The 15,667-nt window shown below is 42.2% G+C and overlaps 1 protein-coding gene across 2 annotated transcripts in view; it reads right to left on the bottom strand.

The window, feature by feature from the left end:
* BLM (BLM RecQ like helicase) overlaps nt 1-15,667 on the bottom strand; it is a 92,533-nt gene that overhangs the window by 17,281 nt on the left and 59,585 nt on the right. For both annotated transcript variants that reach the window (XM_088829610.1, XM_055417865.2), the window contains 2 exons: nt 7,838-8,033; nt 4,791-4,981 (listed from right to left, as the gene is read on the bottom strand). In XM_088829610.1, the coding sequence (XP_088685736.1) occupies nt 4,791-4,981; nt 7,838-8,033 (387 nt within the window). The remainder of the gene's footprint in view (nt 1-4,790; nt 4,982-7,837; nt 8,034-15,667) is intronic.

The following is a 15,667-nucleotide window of genomic DNA, read 5'->3' as shown; positions in this document are numbered from 1 at the left end:
TCCTACAACATGCCATTTCCACACTGAAACCAAGACCAAAAACTAAGGAAGTTGCAAATGTTCCTTCTTTTCTAAGTTTTTATATTAATCTTGTGTCTAGAACAACTAGCAGTCTACAGTGTCTATTTCATTAGTTTCACAGACAGTTACCGGAGAGCACTCTATGGGTAGAAATATTCTTTTTTTCCAAAATCCTTCATACTTTTTCTGTTACTTACTGTATGGTGACCTCTGGAATGTCTAATGTGGAGGATGGGATCACTACAGCACAGGAGACCAAGATTAGACAATGTCTCTAATGCATTGTCTAACCATGCAAATGTATGAGTTCTGATGTCCTTTGGGTCTTTGGTGCCACAGTCAATCCTTTTTGTTATTTCCAGTCAGGTTCCTTTCTCATAGCCCTCAGCTGTCTCCAAACTCTGCCAACCCTTTTTTTTCTTTGCTCTTTGAATTTTATTTATTTTTCTTTTTTGGCTCTGCTGTGTCTTCATTGTGGATTTTCTCTAGTTGCGCTTGGTGAGAGGTTGGCTCCTCTTCATTGTAGCATGCTGGCTTCTCATTGCAGTGGCTGCTCTTGTCGCAGAGCATGGGCTCTAGGTGCGTGGGCTTCAGTAGTTGTAGCACAAGGGTTCAGTGGTTGTAGAACACAGGCTTAGCTGATCTGCAGCATGTGGGATATTCTTGGGCCAGGGACTGAACTTGAGTCTCCTGCACTGGCAGATGGACTCATCCACTGGATCAACAGGGAAGTCCCCCTGTTTCCCTCTTGGAGTCCCCATTACTGTGTGATGTTTTACGATCATCGCATCACAGCAATGCCGAGTGCCTGAAGTTCTCGGAAGCGGCATCGTGCTTCTGTATATGTAGTCCCTCTACCTGTTAATCCTTGCTCAACCCCCACAGTCCTGAAGACAGGTGGGTTTTTCATCCTATACCAACAACTGGTAGTGATTCTGAGGCTCTATCTGGCATTGTCATGAGTGTCCCCATCGCTCTCTCCAACCTGACTCCTGCCTTAATTCTTGGTGACTTAGTACACAGAAATGATTCTCCCACATGTTGGCCTTGGGCAACTTGATCTCCTGTGCTCTAGTGATCCAATCCTCCACAAATGTCGGCCACTCACTCTAATGGTCACACCCACTACCTTAGTCTTACTAATAATACCAGCAACCCTCTGTTCTCTGACCATCACTTTCTACCTTTCAAACTCAGGCCAGCTAGTATGCTGACTCCAACAATCCTCTGGGACTGCCAAGCCATTGATCCACACCCTTGCTGCTGTTGCTGCTGCTAAGTCGCTTCAGTTGTGTCCGACTCTGTGCGACCCCATAGACGGCAGCCACCAGGCTCCACCATCCCTGAGATTCTCTAGGCAAGAACACTGGAGTGGGTTGCCATTGCCTTCTCCGGATCCACACCCTTAGATGTTCTCTAAGTACTAAGAGATTCAGTTGACATCCCAGAGTCAATCCCTTTTTTAAAAAATTATAACACCACCTTTCACACACCCTCAACTCCCTTGCCCTTATGTCTCCTAGTTTGACAAACACATTACATCCCATTCTCCACCACTTCATGCCTGTATCTCTGCAGCTACACCTGGCTGGAGAAACACGCGGTCAACTGTGCCATTTTCACTTTTGACTTCATGGCATCACCAACTCGATGGAGATGAGTTTGAGCAAGATCCAGGAGTTGGTGATGGACAGGGAAGACAGGCGTGCTGCAGTCCATGGAGTCGCGAAGAGTCGGACACAACTGCTGAACTGAACTGACTTTCACTTTCAACACAGGGTCACAGACCTCAAGTGCACCCACTGGTGATCATGACATGTGTATGGTCTATCCTTCCTCCATTCTCTTAGAATAGGAGCCAGCAAATTATGGCCCATGCGCAATACATCTGCTTTTGTAAATCAAATTTTATCAAAATACAATCACGGAAAATCGATGTATTTATTGTGTTTTATGTCCCCTTTTGGGCTAAAATGGCAGAGTTGAGTAGTTGGGAGAGACTGCCCACAAAGCCTGGAATGTTTACTCTCTGGCCCTTTAAGATACATCTGTGGACCCATCTGATTTCACACCTTGTTTCCTGCTTTGCTGAGAAAACTGAACTGATGGGAAGAAAGCTTTCACAAACTCCCTCCACTACATCTGTCACCAGCACCTCTCCCACATTTTCTCTTCTTCCTTCCTGTTATTACAGATGAACTACCCAGGCTCCTGTCTGAACCCATCTTGGTACCCGAGACGAGCTCCCAGGCCCCCTCGCCAACCCAGGGACCCTGCTTCAGCGTGTCTTCCTGTCCTCACACATCAATTTCCATTCTCTGTAGGTACATTCTTTCAGCACACAACTACAGCATTTCTCCTGTCTTTTCTTGACTCCAGCTCCCCTGGCAGCTACTGTTTCTCTGTTCATCCCTGAAACAAAACTTGAAAGAATTTTCCATAAGCACACTGCCTCCAGCTTTGCCCCTCTCCACTGAAACTGGTCAGGTCCAGGTCCCGTATTTCTGTGGGACTATGTTCATGGGGATGTCTTGGTCCTTATGATACGAGGCTTGGCAGCAGTGTGTGACCAGGTAGCACTCCTTTTCCCTGAAGCTCTTCCACACTTAGTTGCCTTGCTCTTCTTCCTACCTCACTTGTTCTCTTTCCTGGTCTCCTTTCCTAATTCTTCTTCTCTGCAGGCTCTTGAAGTACCAGGGCTCAGTTTTTAATTTTCTTCTCTTCCAGGTAAACAGAAATCACTGAGGATTTCATCTGCTTTCATGACTTTCAATTCAACCCCCAGGCCAACCACTCCCAGTTATGGTATCCCCAGCCTCCTTTCAGAATTCCTGAATCTAAGATAAGAGTATCTAACTCACTGTGCCCCAGGCCAAACTCCTGATCCTCCTGCCCAATAGGTCTCCTCTGCTGAGGGTTGCTCCATTTGGCCAGTCTCTCCACCCTCCAGATAATGCTCTGGCTGGCTGTTACCTTTCCCCTGACTAACTCTTAGGCCCAGGAAGGCTTGTGAGTTCCCTTAAGTGTTAGTTGTAAGTAAGTGTTAGTCACTCAGTCGTGCCCGACTCTTTGCGACCCCATGCACTGCAGCCTACAAGGCTCTTTTGTCCATGAGATTTTCCAGGCAAGGATACTGGAGGGGGTTGCTATTTTCTTCTCCAGGGGATCTTCCCAACCCAGGGATCGAACCCGGGTTTTCTGCACTGCAGGCAGATTCTTTACCAACTGTGCTACAAGGGAAGCCTTGCACAAGTGGTTTCCCTTGCTATCTCTCAAACATACAGGCACATCCCCACCTCAGGGCCTTTCGTCTTGGCTTCTGCCAAGAATACCCATATTTGCGAGCTGTTCAGCTAAACTCCCTTCAAGTTTTTGTTGAGATCTCATCATTGTAATAGGACTTCCTAGGGCCACTGCCTCCTGAATCCCATTTATCATTTCTGACTCCTTATACTGTGGTACTTTTCACCAAGGCTCTTCCCTCTTCAAAAGACTCTGATGCTGGGAAAGATGGAGGGCAGGAGGAGAAGACAGCGACAGAGGATGAGATGGTTGGATGGCACCATCAACTCAATGGACATGAGTTTAAGCAAACTTCAGGAGATGGTGAAGGACAGGGAAGCTTGGCATGCTGCAGTTCATGGGGTCTCAAAGAATTGGACAGGACTGAGCAACTGAACAGCAACAATTTCCCTCTTCACATGTACTTATAACGTATTATTGTCTTTATTCAGCCTTCCTCTGCTCGAAGGTGAGCTCCACAAGAGTTAGGGATCTTCGTATGTTTTTTTTTTTTTTTGGATCTTCATATGTTGTTCGGTGATATATCCCAAACTCCTAGAACAGTGTCTATCACAGAGCAGGCACTCAACAAATATTTCTTGAATGAGTGAACAGATCAGCAACATCTATAGAGTGGGGCACGGTGGGTGGAGATGGCCGGGAAACCATAGAGAGACAGAGTAAATTGCCCTCTGCTCGGCTAGTGCTGCCTATCTGTAACTGGATTTATAACAGTATCACAACGATATGAATACAAACATGTCTGTCTCTCCTGTCTGTGAATTCCTAGCACCTTGCACAGACATTTCAAGTAATACATAAAACAAGAAAATGTTCCATAAACTGAAGTAGAGAAGATAAGGATTGAATTTAACCACCTCCCAAGGTTGTTTTTACGAGAGATGATAGCAAACTCATCTTGAAGCTATTGCCATTATTCTCTATAGTTTTTTAAAACCAGTTTACAGAGTAATCTAATTGATCTGAATTCAAACACATAAGTACACCAGTTATAACCCTTTTGAGAATGGGATGTTTAAATGTAATTTCAATTGAATGGAAATGATTCTAGCTGCCCATATTGGATCTTTTTGGAAATTTATAGATTAACGACATTTCTAAAACATCCTATAATCACTGAAACAGGTACAGAATATATTTTTTAAACAGGCTTTGAATTCTAAGGGTATGTCACAGAATTATTGTCAAAATGTTTCTATTTCCAATTAACATGGGGAGGAAGCCACTCTTCCCTTGTTAAACTCCTTAGGGCTGACTTTACTGCAGTCTAACCTTGACTGAACTCCGGGAGTTGGTGATGGACAGGGAGGACTGGCGTGCTGTGATTCATGGGGTCGCAAAGAGTCGGACACGACTGAGTGATTGAACTGAACTGAACCTGTAACTAACTTTTCTAAATTAAGAGAAGAAAAAAAAAATCTTGGTAATTTCCTTACTACAAAGAATTTAAAACCTGCTTATTTTACCTTTGTTTTGCAGCAATTATCACATGAAACATCTGGGTATTTCTTACAGAAATAAGGATTAAATTCATTTTCGCCAAAGTAAGCCAAAAGCTGTATTCTTCTACATTCTGTTATATTTTCACAGTAATGTACCATGCTATACAAATTATTGAAGTGGGTCTCTCGTGTATGACGGTTTCCATCCTTTTCCACTAAAAGAGATGAAGAACATAGTAAAACATACTTATTAAAGTAGAAAAATTGAATGTATCACAGAAGTATTTAAAATAGGTTCCGATAATTCTAAATATTTATATTATAATTAACTGAATGTTTATGTTCATCTCCAAGATTCATCTCAAGAGAAGACTCTTGAAAGTTCCTTGGACAGCAAGATCAAACCAGTCAATCCTAAAGGAAATCAACCCCAAATATTCATTGGAAGGACTGATGCTGAAGCTGAAGCTCCAATACTTTGGCCACCTGATGCGAGGAGCCGATGCATTGGAAATGACCCTGACGCAGGGAAAGACTGAAAGCAGGAGGAGAAGGGGATGACAGAAGACGAGATGGTTGGATGGCATCACTGACTCACTGGACATGAGTTTGAGCAAACTCTGGGAGATGGTGAAGGACAGGGAACCCTGGCATGCTGCAGTCCAGGGGGTTGCAAAGAGTCAAATACAACTGAGGGACTGAACAACAACAACCAAGAATTTAGTTTTACAGGAATAAACACAGGTTGTCAGGAGTAGCTGAAAACATTTTGCATCTCTTCATTATTCCCAATGATAACTATCTGAACTATATTTACTACATTTATTGAGACAAGCATGAACTAAATCTAGCATCCAGAGTAAGCAGAGACTGGGGCCATGGCAGTGGATTGTGCATCTTCTGGAGTATTTGGGATCAAAGTGGTAAAGCCACTGGTTTTGAAACTGTGTGCAAAGGACCTCCTGGGCCAGGGTGGGTGTTGCAATGAATGCACATGGCTGCTGGTTGGTATTTTAAATTTAAGGGAAACACAGCAACACCTAACACCTGTTGAACTCCACATACACAACTAGTTTGGGATAGTTCACAATGAGCTTGTTGTTTAGTCACTAAGTTGTGTCCAACTCATGTGACCCTACAGACTGTAGTCCTTCAGGCTCCTCTGTCCATGGATTTTCCAGGCAAGAATCCTGGAGTGGGTTGCCATTTCCTTCTCCAGAGGATCTTTCCGATCCAGAGATTGAACCTGCCTCTCCTACACTGGGATGTGGGTTCTTTACCACTAAGCCACCAGGGAGGCTCTCAAGATGTGCTACTTTCCTTCTAATGACATTGTTATTGCTTTATAGTAAATTAAATTTTTTTTGGTTTTCCTGGCCGTGCCAGGCAGCACATGGCATCTTAGTTCCCTGACAAGGGATCGAACTCTCACCTCCTGCATTGGAAGTGTAGAGTATTAACTACTGGACCACCAAGGAAGTCCCTATAAATGACACTGTGAAGCTAAAATTTTGGCAGGTGCTATCACGAGCACAATTCAGTTCAGTTCAGCTGCTCAGTCGTGTCTGACTCTTTGCGACCCCATGAACTGCAGCACACCAGGCCTCCCTGTCCATCACCAACTCCCGGAGTCCACCCAAACCCATGTCCATCGAGTCGGTGATGCCATCCAACCATCTCATCCTCTGTCGTCCCCTTCTCCTCCTGCCCTCAATCTTTCCCAGCATCAGGGTCTTTTCAAATGAATCTTTACCTCCAAAAATATCAACCTGAAACAGGAAATGAGGGTGGTAGCATCCATTCTGATTCCAAGGTTTGAGAACAACATGTTCATAGTTTTTATTCATAAGCAACTATGATTCGTTAAAAAGGAAATCAAAAAAATTTTTTTTCTCCTTTATGAGTATTATATTTTTCAGACGGCTTCTAAGTATTTAGGGTTTAAATACTTACTAAATTATTTGGACCGAACTTAATATAGGTTCTTTTCAAAAACACACTAAGTTTAAAAGTTTCACTCTTTTGGACACACTAAGTTTAAAAGTTTTATTTTTTCACTGAGAATGATCTTGGTATAGTGCAAGGGAGGTGCATCTTGGATTCAGATGAACCTGGATTCCACCAGGGCTCTGCCACTTATCTAGCTCTGTATTTCGAGGAAACTCTTCTGTAAAATGAGGAGAGGAAGAGTAGTGTTTTTTTAGGGTTCGTGTGAACATCAAGTGATGCACGTGAAGCATTCAGGACAGCGGCATACAGTAAGTAAGTGCTAAGGAAACAGTATCATCACATGACTACTTCCCCGCTACCGCTGCTGCTGCTGTCGGGAGCAAGCTACGAAACCTTTCTGAAGTTCACTTTTCTCTTGGGACGGACTCTATCTCTCAAGCCAGTGATTGGGAATTCCCTGTCAGTCCAATGGTTAGGACCCTGGCCTTGCTACTGGTTACAAGCAAAACAGGTCAACATTATCCGGCACAGAACTTGGTAAGCGTCACTTCACACACTCAGTATCTTTGTCAGAGTTCCTTCAAAAGTGGCAAGTTTACTTACCTACTAAAATGGGACTGGTTCAATAAACAAGGAATATGATTCTATAGAATTCTATATAGTCAAGCTATGTGTACTAGTTGGGAGTCATAGTTACACCCTGGTGTTGACTAGGAAAAAACCTGGTCAGTATACATATATATTTTAAAAAGCACATTTATATAATAACTATAAATAGAGTGGGCTTCCCTGGTGGCTCAGAGGGTAAGGCATCTGCCTGCAATACGGGAGACTTGGGTTTGAGGATCCAGGCAGAAAATGGGCCTGGAAGGATACAAAGGAAATTAGTAACTGGAGTTATTTCTTAGGATTGCACTGTATACAAGGCCTGGTTTGGAAATTTTCCAGTCTTCAACATGTTGAACATCTTTGTCATAAAGATGACCTAAAATAAAACTTCCATATCTATGTAAGCATCTCTATTTTAAGGACACTGGACCAAAAGCACCATGACTGCAGGGGTGGACGACAGTCATGGGACTGAGTGGGACAGCACAAGTCCCCCAGGGAGCTCAGCTTACTCAGGATAAGCCTCTTCAGCCGGGTCACGTCATGGTAGGTGTAGAAGAGTATGCAGTGAGAGATCTCCCCGTCTCTTCCAGCTCGGCCAGACTCTTGGTAGTAACCCTCCACGGACTTCGGGAGGGAGGCGTGGATCACAAAGCGCACGTCTGGTTTGTCGATGCCCATTCCAAAGGCAATTGTCGCACAGATAACCTGATGTAAAAGCAAAAGCCAGTGAGGCTCTTAATGCATCTGAAGGAACATTTTAATAATAGATGCTTTGAAAAGCTTCATCCTCTATTTTACTTAATTTTTCTAAAAGTAATTTTGTTATTTATTTTTGGCTGCCCTGGGTCTTCATGGCAGTGCTTGGGCTTCTTCTAGCTGCCATTCTTGGGCTCTAGAATGCAGGCTCAGTAGTTACGGCACATGGGCTCAGTAGTTGCGCACGGGCTTAGTTGCCCCACAGGATCTTCCCAGATCAGGGATCAAACCCGTGTCCCTTGCACTGGCAGGTAGATTCTTAAACACTGGACCACCAGGGAAGTCTTCCTCTCTTTTACTTTGAAATGTACTCTATACAAGATTCTAATAACTTGGTTTCATTATTGAGTGTAACTAATTAGAGATTTTCGTGTTGTTAATTTGAAACCCTGTCAGACCCAAGAAGGCAGGAAGAAGTTTGGAGTGGCAGGCCCTTGCTTGCATGACTGTTATCATCATGGGAGCCAAGGTCAACAGCAGTTGCCTCTCGATGTGTTGCCACTATTTGCTCTCTCATTTTTTTGATGTGGATGTGCAAGAGTGGTGCTCACACGGCCATGATATCCATAATGCCCTGATAACCGTGTTGCTCTGAAGCTCTGGGTGTTCCCCGGGCTGGGGCTGTTGGGGTCTCTGCTGCTAGCTTTTCCAATGGCTCAGGAACAGTGGTGTTCTCACCTGCTCCAGGGCTTACTAACCGTTTTCCCAGTTGATCACACACCGGTTCCTTTTATTCATCAGCTGGTTTCAGAGTCAAAATTTGTGAATTTTTTTATTGGAACTCAGATGGGCAAAAAGTCTGAGAGCTGTTTATACCAGAAAAGAAAAAAAGACGAGAGACTGTGGATCTTGGCCTATGCAAGTTACTCAGTGGAAGCAAAGTGGCACTTAAATTTCAGGAGCCTGATAAATCAGTTTTTAGTAAAAAATAATCTTCAAACGTATCTGTTTCAGTGGCAAATTTAGGACCTATAACCCATCTGAAGACACTGTATCTCCAGGCAAAATTACATTACACAAATAAAGCTGCAAGTCTTTTTTTAGGACCTAAAAAGATGAATTGCTACTTCAAGAAGAGTATTTCAAAAAACAACTGGATGTTGTGGCAACCAGAGTGAGGCTAATGACATGATTTCAGTCACTGTGAGTACCAGACCCGGGGACTGCACAGCACAGAGCACACGGATAGATGGCAGACAGAGTGCTCATCCACACTGGGAACACCGATGGCCTGTACTTCAGGTTATCCATCCACTGAAATCTACGGCACTGTGATCAAAGGTGAATCTCCCTGGAAAGGGAAGGTCTACCGCAGCCTTGAGAGGTGGGAGAGCAGGTGGAGAGGCTGTGGAGCGAGCTGTGCCAGCCCACAGGTCTCCAGGAAGCCTGGGTGCACCTCCGCAGGCTCATGAGGTGACAATGACACCAACTCCTCCTGAGCCTCTCTACTTCTCATAACTGGGAACACTGGCTTTATTGAACTGATAATTCCTTTTTTATATCTGTGTGGTTTTCAAAATTTCAGGGAACCATCATTTCTTTGTGAAGAAAAACAACCAAGTTTTATTCTGTCCCACAAATCTAATAAGATCAAGGCTGCCCAGTTGGTTATTACACCTTGACTGTGAGGATTAGCTGCTCTGAGGCAGAAACAATTAGATAAAAAAAACTGAATTAATGGATTGAAGTGTTTTATATATAAAAATATGTATATTGTAGAATATACTATATATAAAGGGGCTTCCCAGGTAGTGCAGTGGTAAAGAATCTGCCTGCAATGGTGGAGACTCAGGTTCGATTCCTAGGTTGGGAAGATCCACTGTAGTAGGAAATGACAAGCCACTCCAGTATTCTTGGCTGGAAAATTCCATGGACAGAGGAGCCTGGCGGGCTACAGTCCATGGGGTCATAAAGAGGTGGACATGACCGAGCAATTGAGCACATACATATATATAAAGAATTAAAGAAATTAAACAAATTGACTTGCCTCTTTTTTCTTATCAGTTTCCTATCCGATTTTTTTATGGTTGAGATTACACACTTTTGAATTATATTTTTTCCTGCATTCATCTATCATTCACATTCCAACATTTTCATACCATTAAAAAATTCTTCATAAACCATTTTAATGGCAGGAATGTACTGCAATATAACCAATCATGGTCTCAGAACATTTATTATTAAAAATAATACTAAAGCAAATTCCACACCTGTTTCAGATTTGAGTACAGTCCATCATACTGTTTTCCAGAAAGGGTCTCAGGATTACTATAGGAAATTGCCTCTCATAACACTGTTCCTGTCAGTTAATAAAAGTTTGCTAATATAGAATCTGATGCTGGGAGGGATTGGGGGTGGGAGGAGACAGGGACGACAGAGAATGAGATGGCTGGATGGCATCACTGACTCAATGGATATGAGTTTGAGTGAACTCCGGGAGTTGGTGATGGACAGGGAGGCCTGGCGTGCTGTGGTTCATGGGGTCGCAAAGAGTCGGACACGACTGAGCGACTGAACTGAACTGAATACAGAAGGTAAAAAGCTGTTTTAAATGTTAATTCGATTATTAGTAAAGCTGCACTTAAAAATAAATTTGTATTTAGCCCTCTGTAGTTTCTTCCTTTCCAATAGTCTCCTGACAGCCTTGGGTAATTGACTATTTGAGACTCATGCTTCTCTTATCACATTTTTACAAGGTCTTCATTATGTTTTATTTTTGAAGATATAGTTCCCAGTTTGCTGTTGCCTTTCGGTTTTGTTTATAGATACAGAACTGTTTAGTTGTTTAGGTTTTCAATCATTTAGAGCAGTCGCTTCCTGTAGGGTTTGTTTTTAAGCTTAGGTTCTCTTCCACATTTAAAAATATCAGTACTTGTATTTGCCTGTAATTTTTTTTTTTTGGTCACACGGTATGTGGAATCTTTGTTCTTGGACCAGGGATTAAACTCATGCTCCCTGCTTTGGAAGCATGGAGTCTCAACATGGACAGCAAGGGAAGTTCCTAACTGTAATTAATTTTGATATGAGGACTCAGAATAATTCTCCCCATCAGGTAACCAGTGCCACAAGTTGAATAAACTTCCCTTCCCAATTGTGCTGTGTGCCCAGTCTTGTCTGACTCTTTGCGACCCCATGGACTATAGCTTGCCAGGTCTCTGGTCCGTGGAATTCTCCAGGTGAGAATACTGGAGTGGGTTGCCATTTCCTTCTCCAGGGGCTTCCCAATTCATTTTAAATTTTAATTAATTAATTTATTTTTGGCTGTCCTGGGTCTGTGTTGCTGTGTGGGCTTTCTTTAGCTGTAGAGAGGAGAGCTACTCTCTAGGTGTGGTGCACTCTGTGGTGATCTCTCTTGCTGCAGAGCATGGGCTCTAGGGCGTGCAGCCTTCAGGAGTTGCAGCACATGAGCTCAGTACCTGTGATGCACTGGCTTAGTTGCTCCGCGGCATGTGTGATCTTCCCAGACCACCCATGTCTTCTGTACTGGCAGGCGGATTCTTTACCACGGAGCCAACAGGGAAGCTCCCCAATTAATTTTAAATACCTTCCTTATCATACACTGTTTTTACATGTTTCTAGTCTATTTCTGGATTTCTGTTTCATTGATCTATTATGTATTGCAAAGGCAATGTTCATGCATTATCATTTTCTTGCCAAATTCTTCTGGTTATTTTCACTTGAATGTTCATCCAGGCAAACTTTCAAAAAAGTTCATCAAAGGAAAAAAAAAAACAGTGCAATTTTGATTAGCTAAATATTAATTTGGAAAGAATGCCATCTATAGTTATGTCAGTGAAGACAAACCAGTATTTTCTGAACTTCTAAATATCTGAAAAAGTGGTTCCATTGTTTTCAACATAAATAACAATAAGATGAGCATGAAACCCCTCAGTCCCAGCCTTCTAGAGATAGTCTGTTTCTGTTTTTTTAATTTAGTGACAATGCCTCAGGTAAGTCTGTTTCTCATTCTTTGTAGAGTAACCTATTTCTTTATCTTAACGAATATAACTTCTTCATTTCCAGTTCAGTCGCTCAGTCATGTCCGACTCTTTGCGACCCCATGAACTGCAGCACAGCAGGCCTCCCTGTCCATCACCAACTCCCGGAGTTCACCCAAACTCGTGTCCTTTGAGTCGGTGATGCCAACCAACCATCTCATCCTCTGTCATCCCCTTCTCCTCCTGCCCTCAATCTTTCCCAGCATCAGGTCTTTTCCAATGAGTCAGCTCTTCACATCAGGTGGCCAAACTAATGGAGTTTCAGCTTCAACATCAGTCCTTCCAATGAACACACAAGACTGATCTCCTTTAGGAGGGATTGGCTGGATCTCCTTGCAGTCCAAGGGACTCTCAAGAGTCTTCTCCAACACCACAGTTCAAAAGCATCAATTCTTCAGCACTCAGCTTTCTTTATAGTCCAACTCTCACATCCATACATTACTGGAAAAATCACAGCCTTGACTAGACAGACCTTTGTTGGCAAAGGAATGTCTCTGCTTTTTAATATGCTATCTAGGTTGGTCACAACTTTCCTCCAAGGAGTAAGCGTCTTTTAATTTCATGGCTGCAATCACCATCTGCAGTGATTTTGGAGCCCAGAAAAATAAAGTCAGCCACTGTTTCCCCACCTATTTAACATGAAGTGACAGGACCGGATGCCATGATCTTAGTTTTCTGAATGTTGAGCTCCAAGCCAACTTTTTCCACTCTCCTCTTTCACTTTCATCAAGAGGCTCTTTAGTTCTTCTTCACTTTCTGCCATAAGGGTGGTCTCATCTGCATATCTGAGGTTACTGATATTTCTCCCAGCAATCTTGATGCCAGCTTGTGCTTCTTCCAGCCCATCGTTTCTCATGATGTATTCTGCATATAAGTTAAATAAGCAGGGTGACAATATACAGCCTTAACATACACCTTTTCCTATTTGGAACCAGTCTGTTGTTCCATGTCCAGTTCTAACTGTTGCTTCCTGACCTGCATACAGGTTTCTCAAGAGGCAGGTCAGGTGGTCTGGTATTCCCATCTCTTAAAGAATTTTCCACAGTTTATTGTGATCCACACAGTCAAAGGCTTTGGCATAGTCAATAAAGCAGAAATAGATGTTTTTCTGGAACTCTCTTGCTTTTTCCATGATCCATCGAATGTTGGCAATTTGATCTCTGGTTCCTCTGCCTTTTCTAAAACCAGCTTGAACATCTAGAAGTTCATGGTTCACATATTGCTGAAGCCTGGCTTGGAGAATTTTGAGCACGACTTTGCTAGTGTGTGAGATGAGTGCAATTGTGTGGTAGTTTGAGCATTCTTTGGCATTGTCTTTCTTTGGGACTGGAATGAAAACTGACCTTTTCCAGTCCTGTGGCCACTGCTGAGTTTTCCAAATTTGCTATATTGAGTGCAGCACTTTCACAGCATCATCTTTTAGGATTTGAAATAGCTCAACTGGAATTCCATCACCTCCACTAGCTTTGTTCATAGTGATGCTTCCTAAGGCCCACAATTCCTTACAACTTTGTAAATCAAACAAATATTCTGAACTATGTCTACATCTAAGTTTTTCCCCAATGATTCTGAGATGACTCTTAATTTCTTATATATTTATTTGTAATACATTTGACCATTCTATCTATCTCAACTCTCCCGATTTCATTGTTGGGTACACTTATTATTTTTAGGCTGAGCATTACTCCCCGTTGCCAAACATTTCTCTGTTTGGCAAAAAAACACATTTTTTTTTTATTCCTTCTATTTTCATGTTTTTTTCCCCTTTGCATTCTCAAGTTATTCACTACATCAGTGATTCAAATGTCTGCATTGAATTGGACCATGTGTGTCTTGATATATAATTCTATTTGTTTTGTTTTTCCTTGCATTTTGTTTGCATATATGGAATTTTTATTTTCCCCTTCATGTCAGCCTTTTCATATCATCTTCTTATGGCAAACTGTTTCTTTCATATCATCTTCTTATGGAAAAACTGTTCATACAGTTCTTCTTAAATCTTCCTAAGGATATTAAGTTGATATCCTCTAAGACTTCCTTTTATTTTTCCTCAGAAAATAACTTCAAAAGTTATTTTCTTTCTGAATCTTTAGGGTAATGATTTCTTTTTTTATGAACTGAAAATTTCACAGGCTCCAAAAAAAGTTTAGTCATTCTCAGATTCATCCTTGTGTGTTAGAGGGATCTATCCAAGTGACAGTATGGGATGCCTAGAGTGTTCTCAGTTTCTTTCTTGATCCACTTCGGTGACAAATCTGTCAGAAGTAGATGCTCAGCATCACTAGTTATTTGGGGATGCAAATAAAATCACAATAAGATACTACTTTACATCCACCAGGATGGCTATAGTAAAAAAAGGGACAATAATTAGTGTTGGTGAGGTGGACGCATTGGAACCTCACACATTGCTGGAATGTATAACTTTACAACTGCTTTGGAAAAAGGGCAGTTTCTTAAAAAGTTAAACAATGAAATTTCCATATGACTAAGCAATTCTACTTCCAGGTATTTATTTATTTATAAATAAATTAATGAATTATTTACTTTCGGCTGTGCTAGGCCTTTGTTGCTGTGCTCAGGTTTTCTCCAGTTGTGGCGAGCAGGGGCTACCCTTTGTTGTGGGGCTTGGGCTCCTGATTGTGGTTGTGGAGCACAGGTTTAGGCTCGAGGGTTTCAGTACTTGCAGCCTGAGGGCTCCAGAGCACAGGCTCAGTAGTTTTAGTGCATGGGCTTAGTTGCTCCGAGGCATGTGTAATCTTCCCAGACCAGGGATGGAAGCTGTGTCCCCTGCACTGGCATGTGGATTCTTATGCATTGTACCACCAGGGAAGTCCCTCCACTCCTAGATATTTACCCAACAGAACTGAACATATGTTTACACAAAAACTTGCACAGAAGCATTATTCACAAGAGTGACACAATGGATACAACCCAGATGTCTTCCAACTGATGAACAGATAACAAATATGGTGCCTCATACAATGGAATATTGTCCAGACACAAAAAGGAGTCAAGTACTGATACATACTACAATGTGGATAAATCTCGACAACATGCTCAGGAAGAGAAACCTGAACAGAAGCATGCATACTGTATGAGTCCATTCATATGAAATGCCCAGGACAGGAAACTCTACAGAGAGAGATTAACAGTAGTTAATAGATTAGTGAATGGGGGTTGGGGGTGTGGGGAGTGATGGCAAGTGGATATGTGGCTTCTTTCTGGGATGATGGAATGTTCTGGAATTAGACAGTGGGGAGGCCTGGTATGCTGTGATTCATGGGGTTGCGGAGAGTTGGACACGACTGAGCGACCGAACTGAACTGAACTGAACTGAATGGTTGCACAACCTTATGAATATACTAAAAACTACTGACTTGTAAACTTTGGGAGGGAGAATTTTATGGTATGTGAATTACATCCCAATAAAAATTTTTTTTTTTAATTTAAGAAAGAAAAAGCAACTTTAGATGTCTTAAAGATCTCCTTTTAAATCTGCCTTATTTTGATGCTTACTACCTTTAAGGTAAAAACAATTTTCCATCTAAGGTGGCTTATATACTGTAAAATATTGTTTCCTTTATA

Source organism: Moschus berezovskii, chromosome 21 (assembly GCF_049115385.1).
Source record: "Moschus berezovskii isolate FMDL1 chromosome 21, NW_MosBer_1.0, whole genome shotgun sequence".
In the NCBI taxonomy this organism is placed as follows: Eukaryota; Metazoa; Chordata; class Mammalia; order Artiodactyla; family Moschidae; genus Moschus; species Moschus berezovskii.
Note: the sequence above shows the minus strand (reverse complement) of the source record. Positions and strands in the feature narration are given on the sequence as shown.